Source organism: Harpegnathos saltator, unplaced genomic scaffold, assembly GCF_003227715.2.
Source record: "Harpegnathos saltator strain DR-91 unplaced genomic scaffold, Hsal_v8.6 scaffold130, whole genome shotgun sequence".
In the NCBI taxonomy this organism is placed as follows: domain Eukaryota; kingdom Metazoa; phylum Arthropoda; class Insecta; order Hymenoptera; family Formicidae; genus Harpegnathos; species Harpegnathos saltator.
In genome coordinates, this window is record NW_020229907.1 from 610699 (window position 1) to 634468 (window position 23770).

At 32.6% G+C, this 23770-nt stretch overlaps 3 protein-coding genes across 9 annotated transcripts; 2 read left to right on the plus strand and 1 right to left on the minus strand.

Moving 5' to 3' along the window:
• Positions 1-1683: 1683 nt before the first annotated feature.
• On the plus strand, positions 1684-3508 carry LOC112590675 (uncharacterized). Its single transcript, XM_025307924.1, has 6 exons — positions 1684-1729; positions 1969-2016; positions 2252-2321; positions 2526-2676; positions 2781-2879; positions 2978-3508. The coding sequence occupies exons 1-6, from the start codon at positions 1684-1686 to the stop codon at positions 3335-3337; spliced, it is 774 nt and encodes a 257-aa protein (XP_025163709.1). The 3' UTR covers positions 3338-3508.
• Positions 3509-3544: 36 nt separating this feature from the next.
• On the minus strand, positions 3545-5749 carry LOC105190035 (putative nuclease HARBI1). Of its 6 annotated transcripts, none has more exons than XM_025307899.1 (5): positions 5275-5716; positions 5016-5212; positions 4317-4458; positions 4071-4216; positions 3545-3996 (listed from the first exon to the last, which is right to left on the minus strand). In XM_025307899.1, the coding sequence occupies exons 4-5, from the start codon at positions 4186-4188 to the stop codon at positions 3593-3595; spliced, it is 522 nt and encodes a 173-aa protein (XP_025163684.1). In that variant the 5' UTR covers positions 4189-4216; positions 4317-4458; positions 5016-5212; positions 5275-5716; the 3' UTR covers positions 3545-3592. The 6 variants fall into 6 exon arrangements, 5 of the variants coding, with proteins under 5 accessions (XP_025163684.1, XP_025163682.1, XP_025163680.1 ...); XM_025307897.1 differs by having other exon boundaries at positions 4317-4533; XM_025307895.1 differs by having other exon boundaries at positions 4317-4546.
• Positions 5750-6215: 466 nt separating this feature from the next.
• Positions 6216-11338, plus strand: Vang (Strabismus domain-containing protein Vang). 2 transcript variants are annotated; one of them, XM_025307901.1, is made up of 5 exons: positions 6216-6816; positions 7000-7594; positions 7675-7833; positions 7922-8397; positions 9541-11098. In XM_025307901.1, exons 1-5 carry the CDS (start codon positions 6689-6691, stop codon positions 9548-9550), a joined length of 1368 nt encoding a protein of 455 aa, XP_025163686.1. In that variant the 5' UTR covers positions 6216-6688; the 3' UTR covers positions 9551-11098. The 2 variants fall into 2 exon arrangements, with proteins under 2 accessions (XP_025163686.1, XP_011151530.1); XM_011153228.3 differs by having other exon boundaries at positions 7922-11338.
• Positions 11339-23770: the final 12432 nt, after the last annotated feature.

Below are 23770 nucleotides of genomic sequence, written 5' to 3' on the forward strand. Positions count from 1 at the left end.
TCTCTCTCTTTCTCCCCTCTCTATCCCTCTCCCTCCCTCCACCCCACCCCCTCCCAATCTCTCTCTCTCCTTCTCACATCTCTCTCCCTCTCTTCCCCTTTCTCCCCCCTCTACCCTCCCTCCCCCTCTCCCTCTCTCCCTTTCTCCCCCTCTCTCTCCCTCTCTCTCTCTTTCTCCCCTCTCTATCCCTCTCCCTCCCTCCACCCCACCCCCTCCCAATCTCTCTCTCTCCTTCTCACATCTCTCTCCCTCTCTTCCCCTTTCTCCCCCCTCTACCCTCTATCTCCCTCCCTCGCCCTCCCTCGCCCTCCCTCTCCCTCCCTCTCCCTCCCTCTCCCTCCCTCTCCCTCCCTCTCCCTCCCTCCCTCCCTCCCTCCCTCTCTCTCTCTCTCTCTCTCTCTCTCTCTCTCTCTCTCTCTCTCTCTCTCTCTCTCTCTCTCTCTCTCTCTCTCTCTCTCTCTCTCTCTCCCTCGCTCCCTCCCTCCCTCCCTCCCTCCCTCCCCCTCCCTCTCCCTCCCTCCCCCTCCCTCTCCCTCCCTCTCCCTCCCTCTCCCTCCCTCTCCCTCCCTCCCTCTCCCTCCCTCTCCCTCCCTCCCTCTCTCCCGCCCTCCCTCTCTCTCCCTCCCTCCCTCCCTCCCTCCCCTCCCTCCCCCTCCCTCTCCCTCCCTCTCCCTCCCTCTCCCTCCCTCTCCCTCCCTCCCCTCCCTCCCTCTCCCTCCCTCTCCCTCCCTCCCTCTCCCTCTCCCTCTCCTCTCTCTCTCTCTCTCTCTCTCTCTCTCTCTCTCTCTCCTCTCTCTCTCTCTCTCTCTCTCTCTCTCTCTCTCTCTCTCTCTCTCTCTCTCTCTCTGTGTGTGTGTGTGTATGTGTGTGTGTGTGTTCGCACACATGCATCACAAACATTTTAAATGCATCACACGCACACGGATACAATTGCTAGAAAACGCCTGTCACAGTATAAATAAATACTATCGTAACGCTGAAATATTTTGAGAAAATAATTTTGGGTACAAAATATCATTTTATTATCATATATTTATATAAATCGTGTATAATCTTCATGATTTTAATTATACACAATCTCAATTCTTTTTTTTTGCGTATGTTAACATGTTAATTCATGTTACAATGCGCATAACAATGCGAGATCGTGCTTGTCAGGTACGCTATTATAGTTGTAGCACGGACATAAACCTCCTGAAAGTGAATGTAGCACGGACAGCCACCAGATGCAGGTTTAACCGCCAAGACCTAAAAGGATGTAGCATCGTAGTTCCCTTCTCAAAATGGATGCAGATGGCGCCCATTCCCAGTGCGAAAAATCGGTGTCGCCGAAAACGCCGTGTTGGCCGCTTTCCAAGTTCCTCTCTACTGGTACTGCTGTGGACTAGAGCTTCCAGTCTAATTTGCCATATAGTAACATTTCTCTAGATATTGCAGTGTTTTTAATCGTTAGGGCCAGAGCACAGACTTAGGCCTGGTCTACAATATGTGTCGTAAGTTGTAAGCCGTAAGAATTGGCGAATCGCAGCCGATTATTACAAAAATAATCAGCTATAATTGGTCAGTTCTTACGGTGTACAGCTTACAACATCTATTGTAGGTCAGGGGCCCTATTCTTGAATTCATGCGATAATTATCGCATGCGGAAAATATCGCACGGTCAGTATCGTATGCGACTTCAGAATGGTATTCTCAGCTATCATGCGATATGAGGTGTGCGATAAATTTCGTATGCGATAAAAGCTGTGTTCCGAAAGTCACTGCGTACTGAACATCTATAGTTTATGTCGCGTATTTTCTTGAATACTGGCAGCGAATTTCGGAACTCAGCCTAAATCTAAACAACGCAGTTCAACTCTACAAAAATTTCTGTGATATATTTTATTTGAAGTGCCAATTTGGTTATAGTTAAAAAAATATTAATAGTCAACATTGATTTAAAATGGCATTGGCGTCAAATGAAGTAAGGAAACGATGTACAATATGTTAATGAAGAACAGAAAAGTTTGCTAGTTGGTAAATATTATTTTCAATATGTAAGTCTAATGAAATTTGCTTTAAACTGTCAGTCAACTCAGCTTATTATATTAAACTGAGCTTATTTATATTAAAAATTTGCAACTTGTATTTAAAGACATTTAATGGGTCAACAAATAATGAGTAATAGCTGTTTGACAGACTGGTAGTAACTATTATTTATTAATCTTTCAATACTCTTTTTAGTGCTCTATAATATATATTTGAATTGCAGAATTTATGCGTAAACATCCGGAATTACATAGTGGAAAGTTTTCTGCAACGTTTACTTTCAAACATGTTTAAAAATTATGGGAAAAGGTAACAGCAGAATTACATGAGATACCTGGTGCACAAAAAGAGTGGAAACAATGGCGAAAGGTATGTATTATATTGACAAATACCTAGATTTCTTTGTACAGAAAAAAGATTATATACTTTAAATAATCTGATTGTCTACTTTGTGTCCATATCAGAGACTTGGCAAGACATGCGAAGTTCCATTAAAGCCAGAAATATTTTGATCAAGATCATGCAAAAGCAACTGGTGGAGGGCCTGCGTCAAGTCAGGTTTTAACCAAAATGGATCAAAATGTCCTGCCAATTATGGGTACAACAGTCGTGGGACATAAGATAGTGCAAGAATCCAACGTGCAAATTGTAAGCATCTTTGTTGTATTGTATTATAATATCAGAAATATATTAAGAAACTATAATATTAAATATTAACAGAAAGTATGCGTGTACATTGATATTTTTTGCAGGAGTGGATAGATGATTCAATTGTATGTGAAATCAATGATGATGAAAATAGGAACAATTTTCCCATAAAATACAAAAGTCAAGAGATAACGCAGCAATCTGTGTCACAACAGTCATTATCTTCTCAAGATTATTACAGTATATTGGAAGAAAACTCACCAGAAGAAAACTTAAACAATGATAATGACAATAACAATAGGAAATCTTAAAAAAAACGGAAACAACTGCACTAGAAACACCAATTAGTGTAGTCAACAACATATCAGATTTTTCTGTAACACCAGCTTCAAAATCGAGTGGCATACAAAGAGGTGTTAAAAGAATTGCTGCTGCACAAAGATATGATAAATCAATTGAACAAACTGAAAAGTTAGTGAAAATTTCGCAGGAAGATAGCGAGATACGAAAATCGTATTACGCACAAAAATTAAAACTTTATAAGAAGAACATAGCTCTGAAAGAAAAAGATATCAATATCAAAGAAAATACATGCACATTGCTGGAGCAATTAGTAAAAAAAAGCAATGAAAGAGTTACAGATATAAGATATAGGCTGTGAAAATGACATTAGTGTATTCACAAAGAAGTAAATGTTCCTATAAGCTGTTGATGTGTACAAATTGTTACATAAGTTAAAAAACTAAGATAAGAGATTTATTTTATGTTCATTTTATATGTTTGTTATTATAAAGAATATTGCCAAAAGAAATAAAGCAAATGTTTACAAAAATATTATTCATTGCCAAAACTTGTTACAATAATAAAATACAAATATGTGTATATATAATACATGTGTAAAAAGTACAAAATATTGTCAGGGGAAATATTGTCTTATTAGATTATTGCGAATTCTTCGTCCAGCTATCAGTTCGTTATTTCTATTTAACATATCTATCCCGGGTTCGTTTACACCATCTATAACATTCATACCAAAATCCAATATTTCATGATCTGCTTCGGGTAAAGGCACGTTGTCGTGAATGCACATATTATGTAACACGGTACAAGCATTGATAATTTTTAAGCATACATCTGGTCGATAATGTAAAATTCTATGTTTCAACAAGCAACGAAATATCATCTTCAAGACACCATTGCAACGTTCAATAAGTGATCTAGTGCTCTTTTGCCGATCATTGTATCTTCTTGTTCCAATATTAGGATTATTGTCCATTATTGGAGTCATCATCCAAGGTCTAAGAGCATAACCAGAATCACCTGTAAAGCAATATAATGTTATATATTGTAACTAAAAACAATATTGAATAATCACTTTGACGATTATATATTACCTAATAAAAAAAAGCTGTGTCCACGATTGTAAATATCTTGCATAAGAACAAGGAAGAACATTACTATTATTCCAGATATACGAATCGTGAATACTTCCAGGATATCTGGCATTAACATTCATTATCCTGAGATCAGAATCATATATCTGCAAAGAAAGCTATATTTGTATTATTTGTATAATAATATATCTAATTGAATTTGTATAATAATATATCTAATTGAATTGTGTTAATACACAATCTTACCAATTGTACATTAATAGAATGATATCCTTTTATGTATATATGTTCAGGATAATTCTAATCTTCTTTAGGAGGTGAAACAATTACAACATGAGTGCAGTCTATACAACCAATCGCTCCAGGAAAACGATGATTAATCCAAAATCTATATACATGTACACTGTCTGTCATTAATTCGTTTCGTTTCCCTAGCAAGTTTCTATAGAATGTGTTACACATCCTATATACATTCACTAAAGGAACGGAATAAATTAATGACTGGTACTGTGCATATAACATAATCTATATATAGTATAATAATCTATCATATAATATAAATAATATATATAAATAAATACGTATGATTATATTATATATATATATATAAATATATACAATGGGTGCTTTCCATTTAGCGACACAAATCAACACAAGTATCATTCTATCTTTTTCTCATAAAATGTAGAACAAAGATAAAATGATGCTTGAGTCAACTTGTGTCGCTAAATGGAAAGTACCCAATGTCATAAGCCCGCATTCTGAGCTCTCTTTTTTATCGCTAAAAATGCCTCTAAAAGTGGCTTATAGCCAATCACAAGGGTTATATGCCATTTTTAGAGGCTTTTATCAATAAAAGAGAGCTCAGAATACAGGTCATAGAGATCAGACAGACCATAATTATATACACATTATCCTATTTAATTTTTCTGAATATATACTAACTTGTTACGTAGTTGTTGCAGCTTCTGAAAGGTGTTAGGAAAATACACCCAATCGTTGAATATTTCTGGTAAATTAAGAATGTTAGTCACATTTCGAACACATCTGCTAACCGAAGGTTGACTAATAGCGATGTGAATATTTTTTCCTATGCAATTCTGATAGCTGCCTGATCCATAAAAGTGTAATGCAACTAAAACCTACAATAATTTTATTAAATAATTATATCAAATAATTTATATTCTGCATGTGTTGTACGCACTTGTCGCGTCCAAAGCTGAAGATCGTGATGGTTCTACAAAATTGTCTTCCACAATATTAATAAGTCTGTTTGCTGTTTCTTTTTTCAATCGAAAAAGATTTATGAATTGTCGTTCTGATAATTCAAATGGATCATCCCTTATGTGAAAACGCAGTCTTTCATTATAATCGAAAATATTTTCCAATTGTTCAGCGATATAAAGTTGCACAGCATTTTGATATGCCATATTCATTGCAAAACAATTAATTTAATTCACCTCACTCACATTGTATAACCTCATTTTTTGTCGAAAACAGCGCTTTTATTACTAGATTTATCGTATGCGACTTGCATATCGCATGGGTTATACCACTCGGTATGAATCGTTCGATATTTTCTCGCATGCGATGCATCTCATTCAAGAATATCATTTCTGCTATCGTATGCGATATCGCATGCGATATCTAGGGTCCTCGTTTCAGGAATAGACTCCCAGTGGTGCGATTCTGTAACTCGTTATTGGAGTTAATGACAGTTTCGTTATTGTTGCGCAGCTTTTCTACGGTATACAAAAGCTGCGCAACGATAACGAAAGTGTCGTTAACTCCAATAACGAGTTACAGAATCGCGGTACTGGCCTTCTGCAAAACGCATAAGAGAATCAACCAATCAGAGTTCTTCATTTCTGTCCTGAGGAGGGGAATGAAGAAAACTAATTGGTTTATTCTCTTATGTGTTATATATTATGTGTTATGCAAAAGTCTGTGCTCTTGCCCGAAAACTAATTGGTTTATTTTCTTATGCGTTATGTATTATGTGTTATGCAAAAACCGTGTCCAAGGGCAAGAGCACAAGATTTTGCATAACACATAATACATAACACATAAGAGAATAAACCAATTAGTTTTCTTCATTTCCCTTCTCAGGACAGAAATGAAGAACTCTGATTGGTTGATTCTCTTATGCGTTGTGTATTATGCGTTATGCAGAAGTCTGTGTTCTGGCCCTTACAATTACCATGGAATGTGATAGCTTTGCTGATCGGTCAACGAAACGGAGAGGGTGGGAATAATAAAACGTTAGGTGTGTCGGCGTCCGGTTTTTATACTCATTATAAGATTTGTGATTATTTTGGCGACTATCGTTACCGTTACTTTGTAACTGTGCAGTGATCATCAGTCTTCATAGATCAGTTTCTAGCGAAGACAGAATGTCAACGGTGCACGTGGACACCAGGCAACGACGCGAAAGTACTCCCGTCAAATTGCAACAGTAGTGTATTCCAAAAAGCTGAATATTTGTCAAGTTATAAACGTAGTCTTACGTAGCCGCATTGTATCGCATTACCTCACGTACATGTGTCCGTCATTCGTCCAAGCTCGAAGAAGGGTATGTTTTTATGGGGTAATGAGTGGGCGGTAGCCTTTGCCGGGGAATGGAGACGGAGAGCGTAAAGTCCGGGGCTAGTGAGCATAGCCATAGCCACCACAGCAGGAGCTCCCAGAAACATCGGTCCCATAGCTCGAAACAGCATCACAGGCAACATTCTCATCGTACTACTAGGTAGGTTTTGTATCTCAAATATTAAAAGAATTGATATTTAAATCATCTTTACAGTCTCTCTCTAGTATTTCTAGTATCTAAATATTAGTAGCATAAGTTAGCAAACGTTTATATCATTGTTAAAATCAATTATTGCTAGGAAGATCCTTTATTATTGTCCTTTTATTATTACTTATTTTCTAGGAGCAATCGTAATCAGAGGAAAGAAAGGCAAAACTTAGATGGTAGTGAAATGGCACCATTTCAAACAACTGTGAATGTAAGAGGAGATAGTGTAGATAACTTAGGTCAAGAGGTGATTGAAGTACAGATACTACCACAGGATGAAAATTGGGGTGAAAATACCACAGCTGTAACTGGTAATACCTCAGATAGGTCAGAATCAACTGAAGATGTAAACCATTGGCCAAATGAAAATGATGGCACATTCAGCTCTAGCTGCAATCGCTATGTTGGTCCAATTATTGCTATTATACTTGGAATAAGCGCCTTCCTTAGTCCTATAGCTATGGTTATCTTGCCTAAATTGGGATTCTTTCCTGATCCAACAACAGTACTGACAATGCAACAGAGACTGCAATTATTGTCATGTAATGCAGAATGCAAAGGTCAGCTGCTAGGATTAGCCTTTAAACTGGTGCTATTAGGCATCGGCAGCTGGGCAGTATTTCTACGTTCACGAGCAGCTACTATGCCACGTGTATTTTTATTCAGAACAGGAGTGCTATTACTCACTACACTGTGCATTTGTACTTATTGGCTTTTTTATGTTGTACAGGTTTGTGCAAATTAAAAATATAAATTATTTGTTTTTCTTTATAAATATGAAATATTCTAATGAGTGTTTGTATTTGTCAGGTCACTGAGAGTGCTAAGACTGCTGCCAATGGTGAAATAACAGAGTACAAAAGTTTAGTAAATTATGCAGGTACCTTTGCTGACACGCTGTTGTTTATACACTACATTGCTGTGCTCCTTATTGAAGTTCGTCATTTACAGCCCACCTTCTATCTTAAAGTACATAATTTTTTTTGTATTAGCAACATATGATTATAATATATTATAAATCATTTTTTTTATATTATGAATTTTATTGATTTTGCAGGTGGTCAGATCACCAGATGGTGAATCAAGATCTTATGCGATTGGTCAGTTATCGATACAGAGAGCGGCCGTATGGATCTTGGAAAGATATTATACCGATTTTCCGATTTATAATCCATATTTAGAAAGATTGCCAGTCTCGAAATCAGGCAGAAAACAATCAAGTTTCAAATTCTACGAAGTTGATGGTGGAATAACTGGCGCCATGCAATCACGCGGTGGTAGTGGTGACAGGGCAGTGCTGGCAGCTCAAGCACGTCGTCGAGACTCCAGTCACAATGAGCGTTTCTATGAGGAACATGATTATGAGCGACGAGTACGGAAACGCCGAGCGAGATTAATCACTGCTGCCGAAGAGGCCTTTGCACACATTAAGCGTTTGCACTCTGAAGTAGAATCCACTCCAAACCCGGGACCAATGGATCCTATGGAGGCCGCGCAAGCTGTGTTCCCTTCTATGGCGAGAGCTTTGCAAAAGTACTTGCGAGTCACTCGGCAACAGCCGCGTCATTCCGTAGAATCTATTTTAAATCGTCTTGCTCGTTGTTTAGCTCAGGATGCAGCACCACGCGCTTTTTTAGAGCCATTTTTTAACACAAGTCCGGTGCTATCGAATGAAAAAGAGAGACAAAAACGATCGCATCATTGGGCCTTGGTTTGCGAAGGAGAGCTACCTTCACGCCAAATTGCTAGTGGTTGTGAATTTCAATTAAGACAGGGCGAAGTGGCACTTCTCTGTACGGCGCAGAGATTACCGCACTTTAATCTTACTGAGCAATTGGCGCATCCTAAATCAAATAAGTTTTTATTGCGATTGAACTCTGAAACTTCGGTCTAAAGCTTTTTTCCGTTCATTGAAACATAGACTGTTATAAAAATATGATAGCATTTAGATATTTCTTTTGACACAATAGACTGAAAGAGAGAAGCATGACAATTAAATGTTTCTGATATTGCTCTCAACATTTACTTTTTTTTCTTAAGAAAAAAGATTTAACATTAGTTCAAACATATTTTTGAATAATCATGGTTGTCTTGCTTACGGAACTCAGATGACATCAGAAGCGAGAAAACGCATGCTCAAAATTCTTGTATAACATTTCCAACAAAAGAAAATTCTATGAAAAAATGCTTCAAGTCACTAAAACATATTTTTAAAATGTTTCAAACATTATGTTTTTCTCTTGAAAATCAATAAATAACTGTAAAATGACAGTAATATAAAGTTAGTCGTATGGAATGATGATAGGATGGGCCATGATAAAGTATCTAACAAGAAGTGTCCATATTGTCATAATACGGTTCATGTTTTTTTTTAATAATCATACATATGTTTAAATTTCATAATGAATCAATATAAAACTATCGATATGACAAAAAATTTGGACATTTCGTACAGAAATTGTGATTTTGTTTATTAACAATAATGAGTCAGTAATTTTGACGCAGCGAAATTTTCGACGAAATCATCCTCGTCATCTAGCCCCAATTAGAAAAATAATTTACGGAAAACAAGTTTTGCTTATTAACAAATTCACTTATAGGATTTGTAATTCATAATTCTTCGTAATTCATAATGAGTTTGTCTGAAAAATCGTCAATTGTATTATTCAATTTTAGGAAGGCGTGACTACTGAAGATGTTCTTGGTAATCTCTGAGCTGTAGCTGATATGTTATTTGGATCTTGTATGAAAACTTACGCAACCTATGCAACTCTAAGATCAAAATTCTCAAAGATGTCTGAGGAATATTTAAAGCTCAGTTTCACAAATTTGAATTTAAACCAGACATAGTGGAACAGCTGTTATATTTAACGTCATGGTTAAATTTGCATTGTGCTCTACATCGTACTTATAATTGTAATATATATAAACCTATAGTCTGTGAAGAAAATCTCAAGATCTTTTTCTTTTCAAACATAGATTGTGATTGATTAATAATAAACGGAAATAAGACGGTAGAAAAGACGTAAGGACGAAAACAACTTGATCGATTTCTGCTCGCACTAGTAATAGATTCTTTGGATAAACGGAATCGCGCATGAAAATCGATGTTATCGAATTCTTCTACGATGGTCGTTTTCTTATAATTTTCGGACGTTAATAATTAAATCTTTAAAATCTTCATCTTCAGATGAAGATAATATATATTTTAAAATCATATTCTTTAGCAAATTCCTCATTTATTGTATAGATATTATTCCTCATTTTTTGTATAGATTATTTTCTTATCTTTCGACGCTGAATAAATTGCGATATTATATCAATTCAATATAATACTCTAAAAAGCTGGACGATAGTTATCTTGACTTTGAAATTGGTGATACTGCAGCATTAAATTTCATTTATGTTCATTAAACGCTTAAAATCTGACGATTAACTTTAATCATAGGAGATAGACCGAAGTTTATAACAATTGTGGAACGTAACATTTCCTCTAAACTAAGTTAACGAGTTAGAAGTAAGTTGTGAAACCGGACCTAATTGCGTGATTCGTCTTCTGGTCGACGTATTTGGTTTTTCGACAATGTTTTCCCTTACATATTCAATATTTTCATTTGAATATCTTGTTCACAATTCCTTCCAATATCCTTTGCATCTTGTCACGGGCCATTGTCCTGCGACACTGAAATTGTTCAGCAAAACGGTGTATTGTTTTTTTAATTGATATCAAGTAACGAGGATAATTTCGTTAATGAACAAAAATTTCGCTACATTGAAATAACTGACTCATTGTTCTTGATGAACAAAGTCATAATTTCTGTATATTCTTGTGGTATACATTGATTAATTATGAAACTTGAACATATGCACCGCACAACTATCAAAAGGAAATTATACGTCATGATAAAATGGCACACATTTCAGATCTGGCATTTTATTATGGTCCACTCTGTATAAATCATTTTATGATTGTTGATTAACTATCTAGAGAGAAGCATAGTGTTCGAATCATTTTATAAGTATGATCTAGCGATTTGAAGTATTTTTTTATATAAATATCTTTTTATTTGGGAGCAGCATATAAGAATTTTCAATCTGTCATTTCTTGTTTCTGACGTCACTATCCAATATAGCTGCGGCGGGAACCCACAGGAGCCTTAGGGATTAATAATTAACTTAATAATTAATTAACTAGTACTTTAATATGAAATACTTTGTCCTTTTTTATCTTTTTAAGGCATATGTACACATATTTATTTATTGCATTATATTGCATATCATGAAATATATTAAATGAAGCATTTAACTTAACAATCGCAAAAATTAAAAAAAGAACGCGTTACATAAGAAACTATATCAAAATGACTTACAGATAAAAAATTTTTTATTGGAAATTTTTTATTGGAAAACATTTAATTATCTGTATTAATTTTGACAATGTGCAGATGTTAATTACAAAAATATGCAATAAAAAACAGGGGGACATAATTAAAAAATTCAAGGTTACTTTCATATGTTTTGGTGTTTTGATAATCTTTTCTCAAAGTCAAATCAACATTCGTATTTCACAATTGCTTTGAGATTCTATAATTTTTATCTAAAGTAGTTTTTCACATAAAACAGATATGTTTTTGGAAATATTTGCGATCGTCATATTGAATGCTTTAACACTCGTGTGTATGTGTGTGTATATGTATGTGTACACATAATATTCTGCAAAAAAAGTAGTAGGGTAAGATAATCAGAAAATAAGTATGCGATAATTAATGAGATATTTCAGATTTATTAAAGTAAACGTTCGAACGTTTAATTATCATACAACAAACATTTGATAGCATTATGGATGTACAACGATACACAATTGCAGCATTTATAGCATATAATGCTTATTAAGCCATTTAACTTCATCTTTTTTTACTACTGTCTAAAATGCAATAGATATTAATTGTTACGGTTCTGTGAAATACTTCATGCATATGCAAAGTGTTTAGTAACATATGTAGTTATAGCCAGCGGAGGCGTAGAATTAATTAAAACAAACATAAAAGTTTAGCGATATTCGCAAAATAATTGTCGAGTCGATCCAACAACTGTTGTCGGCGCGAAGGAAAAGACATTGCGTCATTATTCGATATGCGCTAGTCTTATTTCACCGCTCCTACGTCTTGTCGTACACCGATACCAGTTGCAGAATCACTGGGCCGTGCTGCTAGTCTAAGTGGCTGTATACTCATCCAATACTATCACGGTGTGCGCTCATTCGCCAAATTTCTATAATTAATAACTCGATAATTATTGCGAATATCGCAAAATGTTTGTCTTAATCAGTTCTACGGCTCCACTAGCTTTGATTACATAAGTTACTAAACACTTTATATATATATATACACGGAATGTTTCGCAGAACCGTAACAGTTAATATCTATTATACTTTAGACAGTAGAAAAAAATGTACAGGATGAAGTTATATGGCTTAATGAACATTATTTTCATATAAAATCAATTTGTTTGTTAGTGCAATAATGCAGAATGTAGGAGCGGCGAGATAGGATACGAATAGCGGCGTATTGTCCTTCACCTTCACCTTTTCGTGCACCGACAACAATTGATAGATTGTGCTCTTACCCGAATGACTATAATGCTTCTCCCATCATCCATATTGTCGTCCACTCACTTGTCATTTTTATAATTAATAACTCGATATTTATTGTAAATATCGCAAAATTGTATAGGACTTTTATGTTTATCTTAATTAGCTCTATGCCTCCATTGGCTATGGCTACATGAATTATCAAACATTCTGTATATATACAAGGTATCTTAGAACAATTTTGACAGAACTTGTAGAGGAGTAAGAGGAACAAAAAATTCCATACCGTTTTGCAATATTCATAATAATTATTGAGTTATTAATTATAGAAATCTGAATAAGCGCGCGTCGAGATGGATGATAGAAGAAGTATTGTAGCCACTCGAGCAAAAGCGCGGCCTAGTCGATCAGACTAGGACTATAGAACAGACTTCTGCATAACGCATAATACACAACGCATTAGAGAATCAACCAATCAGAGTTCTTCATTTCTGTCCTGAGAAGGGAAATGAAGAAAACTAATTGGTTTATTCTCTTATGTGTTATGTATTATGTGTTATGCAAAATCTTGTGCTCTTGCCCTTGGACACGGTTTTTGCATAACACATAATACATAACACATAAGAAAATAAACCAATTAATTTTCGGGCAAGAGCACAGACTTTTGCATAACATATAATATATAACACATAAGATCTAGTAACTGTTGCTGGCGCGCGGCGAGATAAAATACGAATAGCGGTGCATTGTCCTTCCCCTCGTGGAGATATGAAGACATCTCCACGAATTCCTCGTATTGAGTTATGAGATCCTCTGTATATACACATACATATACACTTCAAATATACAAAAATAGAGAGATTTTAAGCGAATATATGCATATATGTCTCTTTTGAGACAAAATATATTTAAGTTAAAATTCTTGTTTGCTTGCCACAATCATTTTGAATTATAATATCAGGAGTAGAGAAATACACATTAAAAATTCTTACAAAAACGTCAAAATGAATAAATATGTTCACTAAATTATATTTGCAATTTATTGGATAGAACTGAAGAATAGTCCAAACATTTTTCTTTTGTTCTAACAATTAATAAATAGCTAAAATTAATCTAACAATATTACGATAAGAGATAAGTTAAGAAATAGGTTACATACCAATAAGCAAATTGACCGCAAATTATGCACAAATTTGCAGCAAATTCGATTAAAAACCAATACCAAAACCATAGCCATCTGTATCCGCATTCAGTTTGTGTTTTGGCGTCAAAACTTACTGTCGGATAACTTGCAACAAATTTGTGCGCTTTTTGCTGCAAGTTGCTCGATAACAAGCTCTGTTGCATATTTGGCAGCAGTTTAGCAACAGAATTTAATAATATAGATCCAGCATTAAATTTGTCACCTATCTGCCATCAAAAATTGATAGGAAACTTTGCTCGAAATTTGTTTGCACAAGTTTGGCTATCTGGGATGTAATATTAATTTTATAGTAATTTATTAATTGTTTAAGCAAAAACGTGTTTGGATTATTTTACAGATATGTTTTACAAATGTCATTTTATGGACATATTTTTTTTATTTCTAAGCATTTTATAAAAATCTTTAGGTCAGATTTTTTTATTCTTGATATTATTAATCAAGAGTTATGCAGCAAGGAACTTATGAGTCTAAAAGAACATAAATAATATTCTTATCGACAGATTTACATTAATTAATATGCATTTTCATATTCATAAATTATATTTGTAGTGTGGTATTTTATGATAGAATATATATTAAATGTATAAGGTCGTATGTATGCATATGTACATGCGTGTATGTGCGTATGAGTATGAGGGTGGTATGTGCGGGTTGTGTGTATGCATGGTGCGCGTGCGCGTGTGTTTTATCATATACATATGCACATACATATATAACAGTACACGCACAAAAACGCAGTTCATAAATCTTGTTCATTATCAGAAAATATTTAGAACTCATATTTTGTTATCCCGTGTTTTATATACATAGCGATCCGCGATCATTATGGTTTTGATTTCGATATTATAATTTAACATTTTTTATATTCTTTTATATCGTTTTTTTATAATATATTTTTACTTGATATATGATTTTTTTATTAGGTATATGTGTATAATCAAATAATTGATAAGCGATAGCAAATTCCGATACATATATACTTCTGTTAAGTTAATTTTTTAATTTACTTTTGTATTATTATATCAAATATATTTGTGTCCTAATTAAAATGATTCTGTTGCGTGAAAGAGACAGAGGAGAATATGGATAGGAAAATTAGTTAACACATTGAATTTTTAGCTGGTCTAACATTGTCACTGATACTGCAACAGAAACGTACAACCAATACAAATCACAAAACGCGTTATCGGTTGTGTATTTCAGTTTCAGTTAATGACAGTGTCAAAGTGTCAGCTTAGCCAAAACTTGAATCTGTCAGTTCATTTATCTGTCCATCATGTTTCTTATTTCTCTTACAGAAACAAATAGGATCAACTTCTACGATATTCTCTTACTTATTCATTCTCTTTCTACCTCTCCTATATTTGGCAAAAACAGGATGTCTCATTTTAATGTCCCATCCCAAATAACTTTTCAATATTGAAGTTTCAAGGAAAATGACTTCAATAAAAGTTGTAGGGATTAAAATGAGTTACCTTATGATGACCTTGATTTTGATCTTGACCTCTATTTTCAAGGTCATTTGAAGGTCAACTTGCGTTTTTTAAACGGGAACCGTTATTTTTTATTACACTGTTTTTTTTCTACTAGTTAATTTGAACAACTTTTGTCTAAAACATTTTTTATTTGTTTAATATTTTTTGAGATATTTGAGGAAAACCTTTTCAATATTTAACTTTTTCAATATTTAACTTACGATATCTCGCTAATTATTTGTCGGAAGAAAAAGTGGTCAAGTCAAGGCACTATTGTAACAATATATTCTTGAAACTAAATAAAGCAAGAAAGTCTAGTACCACTTTTTCTTCCGACAAATAATTAGCGAGATATCGTAAGTTAAATATTGAAAAAGTTATCAAGTTTTCCTCAAATATCTCAAAAAATATTAGACAAATAAAAAAATATTTTAGATAAAAGTTGTTCAAATTAACTAGTAGAAAAAACACTAATAAAAATAAGGGTTCCCGTTTAAAAAACGCAAGTTGGCCTTCAAATGATCTTGAAAATAGAGGTCGAGGTCAAAGTGAAGGTCATCACAAGGTAGCTCATTTAAATCCCTACAACTTTTATTCAGATCATTTTCTTTGAAACTTTAATACTGAAGAGTTATTTGAGGTGGGACATTAAAATGGGACACCCTGTATATGAATATATGTCCATGCAACATGTTTTATGTTTCAATTATTTATTTATTTCAATTATTTTATTTATTCTTTCAATTATTTCATTATTTCATTATGTTTCAATTATTTTATTTATTCTTAAATACTACCTTAAATAGTAATATAAATAATATTCAATATGAAACTTTAATAAAGAATAATCTTTCTAATTCTAAGCATTCTAATTCATTTTCTTATCAATTGCTTTAATTGCATAGAAGCTCTCCTTTATAATTTGTAATCTTTATAATTATTTAACACAGATATTTATGAGTAATTTATAAAAATAATTTTGAATATGACAGGATTAATTAAATTGAATTTTATATACAGGGTGTCCCATTTTAAAAAACGTATCTCGATAATTCTACGAAGCGTTTCCAGCAGAAATGTTTCGGATAAAAGTTTTATGATTTCAAGGGGGACATAAAATAGCTATACTATTTTTACAAATGGCACCACTTTAGAGATATTCACTGATCATTATTTTTCTTAAATGGAAACCCCAATTTTTTATTACACTGTCTTTCTCTACGAATTAATTTAAATAACTTTTGTCTGAAACATTTATTTATTCATCTAATATTTTTTGAAATATTTAAGAAAAACTTGATAACTTTTTCAATATTTAACTCACGATATCTCATTATTTGTCGGAAGAGAAAGTGGTACTAAACTTTTTTACTCTAGATGGTCTCAAGAATATATTGTTATATTAGCGCTCTGACTTTTGTTAATTTGATAATTTGATAATTAATTTGATAATTTTGAAATTTCCGAAAGTCAGTAAGTTAACAAAAGTCAGGGCGCTATTATAACAGTATATTCTTGAGATTAAATAGAGCAGAAAAGTCTAGTATCACTTTTTTTCCGATAAATAGCGAGATATGATTTAAATATTGAAAAAGTTATCAGGTTTCCCTTAAATATCTAAAAAAATATTAGGAAAATAAAAAATATTTCAGACAAAAGCTGTTAAAATTAATTGGTAGAAAAAGTTAATATAATAAAAAATTGGGGTTTCCGTTTAAGAAAAGTAATGATCAATGAATATCTCGAAAATGGTGCCATTTCTAAACAAAATATTATAGTTGTTTTACATCCCTCTTGAAATCATACAATTTTTGTCCGAAACATTTTTGCTGAAAATGCTTCGTTGAAGAATTATCGAGGTGCATTTTTTAAAAATAGGACACTGTATAATATTATCATTTTTAATTATTAATTGCGTTATAATTTTTAATCAATTTTTGAATCGAATTATACATATCCTAGTATGTATCCGAATAAATCTGAGGTTATATATTATTGATTATGAGTATTATATATTATTTGTGCACGATATTATACATTAACATACACAGATACATACATACAAAGTAGCCCATATAAAGTGTGACATCTTAAAAACTCTAAAAATATTTATCGTATAAAAAGATCATTTATGAACAATCGTTCATCGAATATATGAATTTCATGTATTCGAGAGATCTTTCTAACTATATAAACAAAAGTCTGTTCCCGCTTTCTCCTAAAGGGATGGGAGGTAACTTTATAATTTCAAATGGGATCTTCTATAAAATGTTACACATTTGAATTTTATGGGAAGAAACTAGTAAATTTTATATGGAACATTTCTTTAAAAAATACTATCAAAAGTTATAAACTTTACAATAAAGTGCATTCAAACTAAAATGATAAAGCCATAAGTTAACACTTTGCCGGTCGCTTACTTCTCGCATCGCTTTTACGCTGCCGCCAGCGAATTTCGCGCAGGTTCTACTGCTCGCCGACGGTGATATTAAAGAATGTCAAGAAAAGACAATGGGGATAGTTAAAACAGAAGTATAGTGGAAATATTGTTGCCGCGCTGAACCGAAGTCACGCGTACATGACAGCGGCCGATAATCGTCGGCAAGCAAAAGTCACGCGTACGTGACAGCAGCCGGCAAAGTGTTAAATAAAAGACTTCATAGTTTTTCATATTTTTTACTTTATTAAGTGTTCGAACTGTTGACCATTTATATCGCACATTTATTAAACATTTATTCTTTTCACAAAACTTTTTATTTTATTTTTTATGGGAATATATCAAAGAAAAAGTTATGTTTCAACGATTTACGATAAAAGAAGATTTAAAATTTAAAATATGTGAAGTTTGTGCCAGCATGACCCCAGAAATGTTATTTAAAATTAGACAAAATTTTATAAAAAGAATTAATAAATGTTTAAATGTGAGTGGTCAACAGTCCGGACATTTAATAAAGTAAAAAATGTGAAAAACTATAAAGTCTTTTATTTAATTTATCGTTTATCGTTGTCACTTTATCGTTATTACTTTAGTTTGAATGCATTTTACTGTAAAGTTTAAATGTTTATAACTCTTAATAGCAATATTTTTTAAAGAAATGTTCCAGATAAAATTTATTTGTTTCTTTTTCTAGAATCCCAAATGTGTAACATTTTATAGAAGGTCCTATTTGAAATTACGAAGTTACCTCTCTTCAGGGGAGAGCGGGGGTAAACTTTTGTTTGTATAGTTATAAAGACCTCTCGAATACATGAAATTTTATCATGAACCATTTTTTAATAGGACAAATATTTTTAGAATTTTTGGTTGTCATATATTATGTGGGCCGTCTTGTATACACACACATATACAGGGTGGTTTAAAAGTCTGGAAACGGCTAATTATCTCTAAAGTATAATGGGAAATCTCTGAAGTAGTGGGAAAATGTAGGAAAATGTTTCAGACAAAAGTTATAGGGTTTTAAGTAACACATTACATAGCAATATTATTATGACCTTGAGGAATATTGTCAAAGTCATATAAAAATTACTTTGAATTTTTTAGTTGGAAATCCCCATTTTTTATTACATACTCTTATAGCTTATCTGGAGAGTTTTCCAAAACACTATATTTAACACTTTATTTTTCATGAAGTACTTTCCGAGTTATGAGGCTTGAATGTTACAATACCGCTGGCATTAGCATTACCCAAAGTATATCGTGTGGAGATTGCACGGTCAGATTTACACCTCTATTGTGTGCATTGTGTATGTGTGTATGCGTACGTGTTGTATATACCGGTTGTTAAGATTTCACGAATCTTTTAAAAGAAATGGAGATTATTTAATACTTCATATTATTACACGGAAACATAATTTTTGTAAGAATTTCCAACAACGACAAAACGTTTAAGGAAGGAGGAGGTTTGTCACGATATGTAATGTAATTCATATGCTAAACTCAATTGGAACAACTCAGGATAACAGATGAGATGTTTTACTATTAGCAGAGCTCGCACTTTGCTGCTGCTTTCCCAACTCCAGGCTTCGGGTTAGGTTTTGGGGTCCGCCCTTCACACGTACGCATATACACACACACAACAATACACACAACAGAGGTGTAAATTCGACCATGCAACCTCCACGCGGTACACCTTGGGTAATGCTAATGCCGGCGGTATTGTAACATTCAAGCTTTATAACTTGGAAAGTACTTCATGAAAAATAAATATAATGTTTTGGAAAGCTCTCGAAATAAGCTGTAAGAGTATGTAATAAAAAATGAGGATTTCCAATTAAAAAATTCAAAGTAATTTTTGTGACCTTGACAACATACTTCAAGGTCATAATAATATTGCTATGTAATACGTTAAAACTTTTGTCTGAAACATTTTCCTATTGGACTGCTATTTTCAGACATAATTAGCAATTTCCAGACTTTTAAACCACCCTGTATATATAGGGTGTTCCATTATAAACAGTCGGTCTGAATATCTCGAAAACTGAGCTTAATAGATAAAAATGTTTCGGATAAAAGTTATATGGTTTCAAAAGGGACATAAAACAACTATATATCGGTTTACTTACGGATGGCGTCACTTTCGAGATATTCACTGATCATTGTTTTCTTAAATTGAAACCTGAATTTTTCATTATATCATCTTTTTCTATCCATTAATTTGAACAACTTTTGTTTGAAACATTTTTTTTGCCTAATATTTTTGAGATATTTAAGTAAAACTTGGTAACTTTGTTAATATTTAACTTACGATATCTCGCTGTTTGTCGGAAGAAAAAATGGTACTAGACGTTTTTACTCTACTTGGTCTCAAGAATATATTGTTACAATAGCGTCTTGAATTTTGTTAATTTGATGATTTTAAAATTTCCAAAAGTCGATAAGTTAACAAAAGTTAGGGCACTATTATAATAATATATTCTTGAGATCAAATAGAATAAAAAAGTCTAATACTATTTTTTTTCCGACAAATAGTTAGCGAGATATTGTAAATTAAATATTGAAAAAGTTACCAAGTTTCCCTTAAATATCTCAAAAAATATTAGTCAAATAAAAAATATTTCAGACAAAAGTTGTTAAAATTAATTGGTAGAAAAAGATGATATAATAAAAAATTAGGGTTTCCGTTTAAGAAAAGTAATGGTCAATTAATATCTCGAAAGTAGCACCATCTGTAAACAAAATGATATAGTTGTTACATGTCCTCCTTGAAACCATACAACTTTTGTCTGAAACATTTTGTCTATCGGGCTTAGTTTTCGAGATGTTCGGACCGACTATCTACAATGGGGGAAATGTATCTACAATGGGATACCCCGTATATACACACACATACACATAGTGTTATTCCTAATCAAATATTGAGTCGAAAAGTCTTGAACCATTTTTTTTATTATATTTCTATTATACTAATCAAGCAGTAATCATTAAATAAAGTCGCACCAGTCAGCACTGATCTTTAGCCGGGCGCACGTCAGTGAGCCGCACGCTTGGTAGTGAGCGCTTTGCCGCTACGACGGCGCTATACCTTCGCGCATGCCGCGCTGATAATATCTGTAATATCTCTTATGTGTTGTTAATGCGTAAAACTATTTTGCATTAAGAATCATATTTAACTATTACATTTTTTTTAAACAGTCTGTTTTTCAGAAATCTTTGCGTTGACACTTAAATCTAAAGAATTGTTCAATAAATCTATTTGCAAGTGATTCCTAGTTATTTAGAAATAATGATTTTTTTTCAATTTGTGGTAACAATTACATATCAAAATAAGTTTATGCATGAAACAAAGGAAAATATGTAAGGTATTAAAAAATAGAGGAAATAGAGGAAATAGAAGAGAAAAATAAAGGTATTAAAAAAATAAATATTCCGTTTCTTATAAAAAGAGATTTAACTCTTTTCCATAATATTATACAGAACTTTACAATAAGTTGTTAATTTTAAGTTTTCATGACATAAAAATACTTTTTCTAGTGTCAAACTTTTAAAATATGAAAAATGGTTCAGGACTTTTTACTTCGATTTTTGATCAAAAATAATATTATATACGTAGTGAGCGCTTTTTTAGTTATATCCTGTATAATTATCTACTCTGATACATGTATACAGTATATCAAAAATTTTATGATTGAATTATGACATGTATAAATTCATATACGTACAAAATCTTTTATATTTGGATAAACTGATGAACGATGACGTGATTTGTGAATTTTGAATAGACTAGAGAAAAAGAGACAGACATGAAGTTTTATATCAAATTAATAAATATTGTTGAACTTCTGTCACATTTCAAAGTGTATAATCATCATCGTAACAAAATTTTCAAATGCCCAAATATGAACTTTACGATGACATGAGCATTCTAAGATAACATATAGTTTGTAAACATACGTCTATGTGCTGATGGAATTTTGTCGTTAACATTAAATGCTTCGCTATGTTTATAAATTTTTTAATATGTTAACATATAAGTACATGGAAATGTTTGGGTTTTTTTTTAAATCTGCGCTGGTTCATAAGAATTCTCGATTGAAAAGTACTGAAGCTTGTGGATATCAAGTAATTTGTTTATCATCTGAGATTATTATAAGTACACAACTTCACCGATGTAACTTTTATAAATGTTCTTACTGTTTTCCTTTATTTATTTTTAATTTATATGTGCTCGTGATAACTGTGTATTATTTGATAAATGAAATATACATTTGATGTATAAAAAGAATTATTTTCTTTTTTATATAAAAGTCTTATCCGTAGAATTCATAACAGTTCCTCTACAATTTCAATTGGATATTACACAATAAAAAATAATATAATATTCTATTAAAATATTTTTTTTCATTCATTCCACTTAAGATATTAACATTTTGATGGCCGCACGTTTCACGAAAAAGTTTGTCCTTGCCGCCGGCTTCTAATATCGAAAACTATTGGCTGCCGTCGGCACTTTTTGTAAGCTATGTTACAAATTGCATACATTGAAGACATACTGTTGACATATTGTTGCAAATTCAGACATAATAATAATAATTAGTATTTGTTAAGTAAAAAGGCGTAATTATTTTAATAATAGATTTATCATCCTTTAGACTATAATCTCACTTTGACTGTCTCATTCTTCATCACTGTTATCTGATATCTGATCGCTAACATTTGATAGGTTATTATGTACATCTCGTCGTCCCTTACGGAAAGAACACTCAAATATTAAGTATCTACATTCAATTATTCGAATTTACTTTTAAATGTGGGTATATACACTCAAATTTGATTTAAAATAAATTTGTTTATTATTGATTTATTAAAAAAATTTGCATTTACTTTTTGACGGAAGAGACCACCAACTTCTCGTGGTTTTCGTTGAGCGACAATATATGTACGTTATCTACTGGTAAAACTAAATAATAAACTCGTAATTGAAATTATAATAAAATTAATTTCTTTTTTTATTTGATTATATTTATTTTTGCTACGAAAATACAAATGTAGCAAAATGGAATATTTTTTACAAAACAAATGAAATTTAATTTAATTTTTAATTCCAATTTATTAGCATAAATAAGTTATTCTGTTATACACATTAATAACAAATTATTTTTTAAAAGACGTATATATTAGCCAAAAGTGGATTTCTATTAACCCTTTATCTCTCATTATAATTCTTTCTCTTCTTTGTTTGTGCAATAATGCTAAATATTCTTTATACAGGATGATCCGAAATTCGGAGTATAGGACATGATACTTTGTGCTAAAACAAACAACTTTTCCCTTTAGCAAAATTGCGTCTAAGTAGTTTTTGCAGAAGAGCATGTTAAAGTTAACGAATAAGCCCTCTTGTCTATGTAGCGCTCAGGGCCGACGCGCGCGCCTTACTCGCGTGTACTTAGGCAGTGACTAGTATTCATAAGTAATGTCTTTTAAGACATACCGCTCTGTTGTGATTAGTTTACGACATCTTAAGACTGTATTTAAGACAATCTTAAATAATAAAAATCAACTATAAACAATACCGGGATTTCACAACTCACAAAGCATATTACTACTTACATCTGCTTTTATTTTTACATAATATGGTACAGTCAGACAATTTTTTATTCATTTATTACATAAGAAATAAAGGCAATTTTATTAATACTTATTTTATTAACTTTTCATTATTTAAGCAATACAATACGGAAGAAGGTCAACTCCCAGTATTGTTCATAGTTGATTTTTATTATTTAAGATCGTCTTAAATATAGTCTTAAGATGTCGTAAACTAATCACAACAAAGCCATATGAGCGTCATAAAAGACATTACTTATGAATACTAGTCACTGACTAGCTACACGCAAGTGAGGCGCGCGCACCGGCCCTGAGCGCTACATAGACAAGAGTGTTTATTCGTTAATTTTAACATGCTTTTCTGCAAAAATTACTTGTCGGATACAATTTTGCTACAGGAGAAAGTTGTTTGTTTTAGCATAAAGTATCATGTCCTGTGTGTATGAAGTTGGCACCTCCCGTTTTTCGAAATTTATAATTTTGAAAGTTGTTCCAGATTATTCTAACTTTGTACTATATTATTCCAAAGTAATATTGCTTCATTCCAAATAGTCTTCGAATAAAACAAAAAAGTGATTTTTTGAGCTAGTACC

Bases quoted from the DNA above. Each gene is read 5' to 3' on its own strand.
- LOC112590675 (XM_025307924.1), top strand. From the start codon at position 1,684: ATGGTATTCTCAGCTATCATGCGATATGAGGTGTGCGATAAATTTC. The intron at 2,677-2,780 runs GTAAGCATCTTT...TATTTTTTGCAG, and splicing joins AAGAATCCAACGTGCAAATT to GAGTGGATAGATGATTCAAT. The intron at 2,880-2,977 runs GTGTCACAACAG...CAATAACAATAG, and splicing joins AAGAGATAACGCAGCAATCT to GAAATCTTAAAAAAAACGGA.
- LOC105190035 (XM_025307900.1), bottom strand. From the start codon at position 4,188: ATGTTAATGCCAGATATCCTGGAAGTATTCACGATTCGTATATCTGGA. The intron at 3,997-4,070 runs GTAATATATAAT...ATTGCTTTACAG, and splicing joins ACACAGCTTTTTTTTATTAG to GTGATTCTGGTTATGCTCTT.
- Vang (XM_011153228.3), top strand. From the start codon at position 6,689: ATGGAGACGGAGAGCGTAAAGTCCGGGGCTAGTGAGCATAGCCATAGC. The intron at 7,595-7,674 runs GTTTGTGCAAAT...TGTATTTGTCAG, and splicing joins GGCTTTTTTATGTTGTACAG to GTCACTGAGAGTGCTAAGAC. The intron at 7,834-7,921 runs GTACATAATTTT...TTGATTTTGCAG, and splicing joins AGCCCACCTTCTATCTTAAA to GTGGTCAGATCACCAGATGG.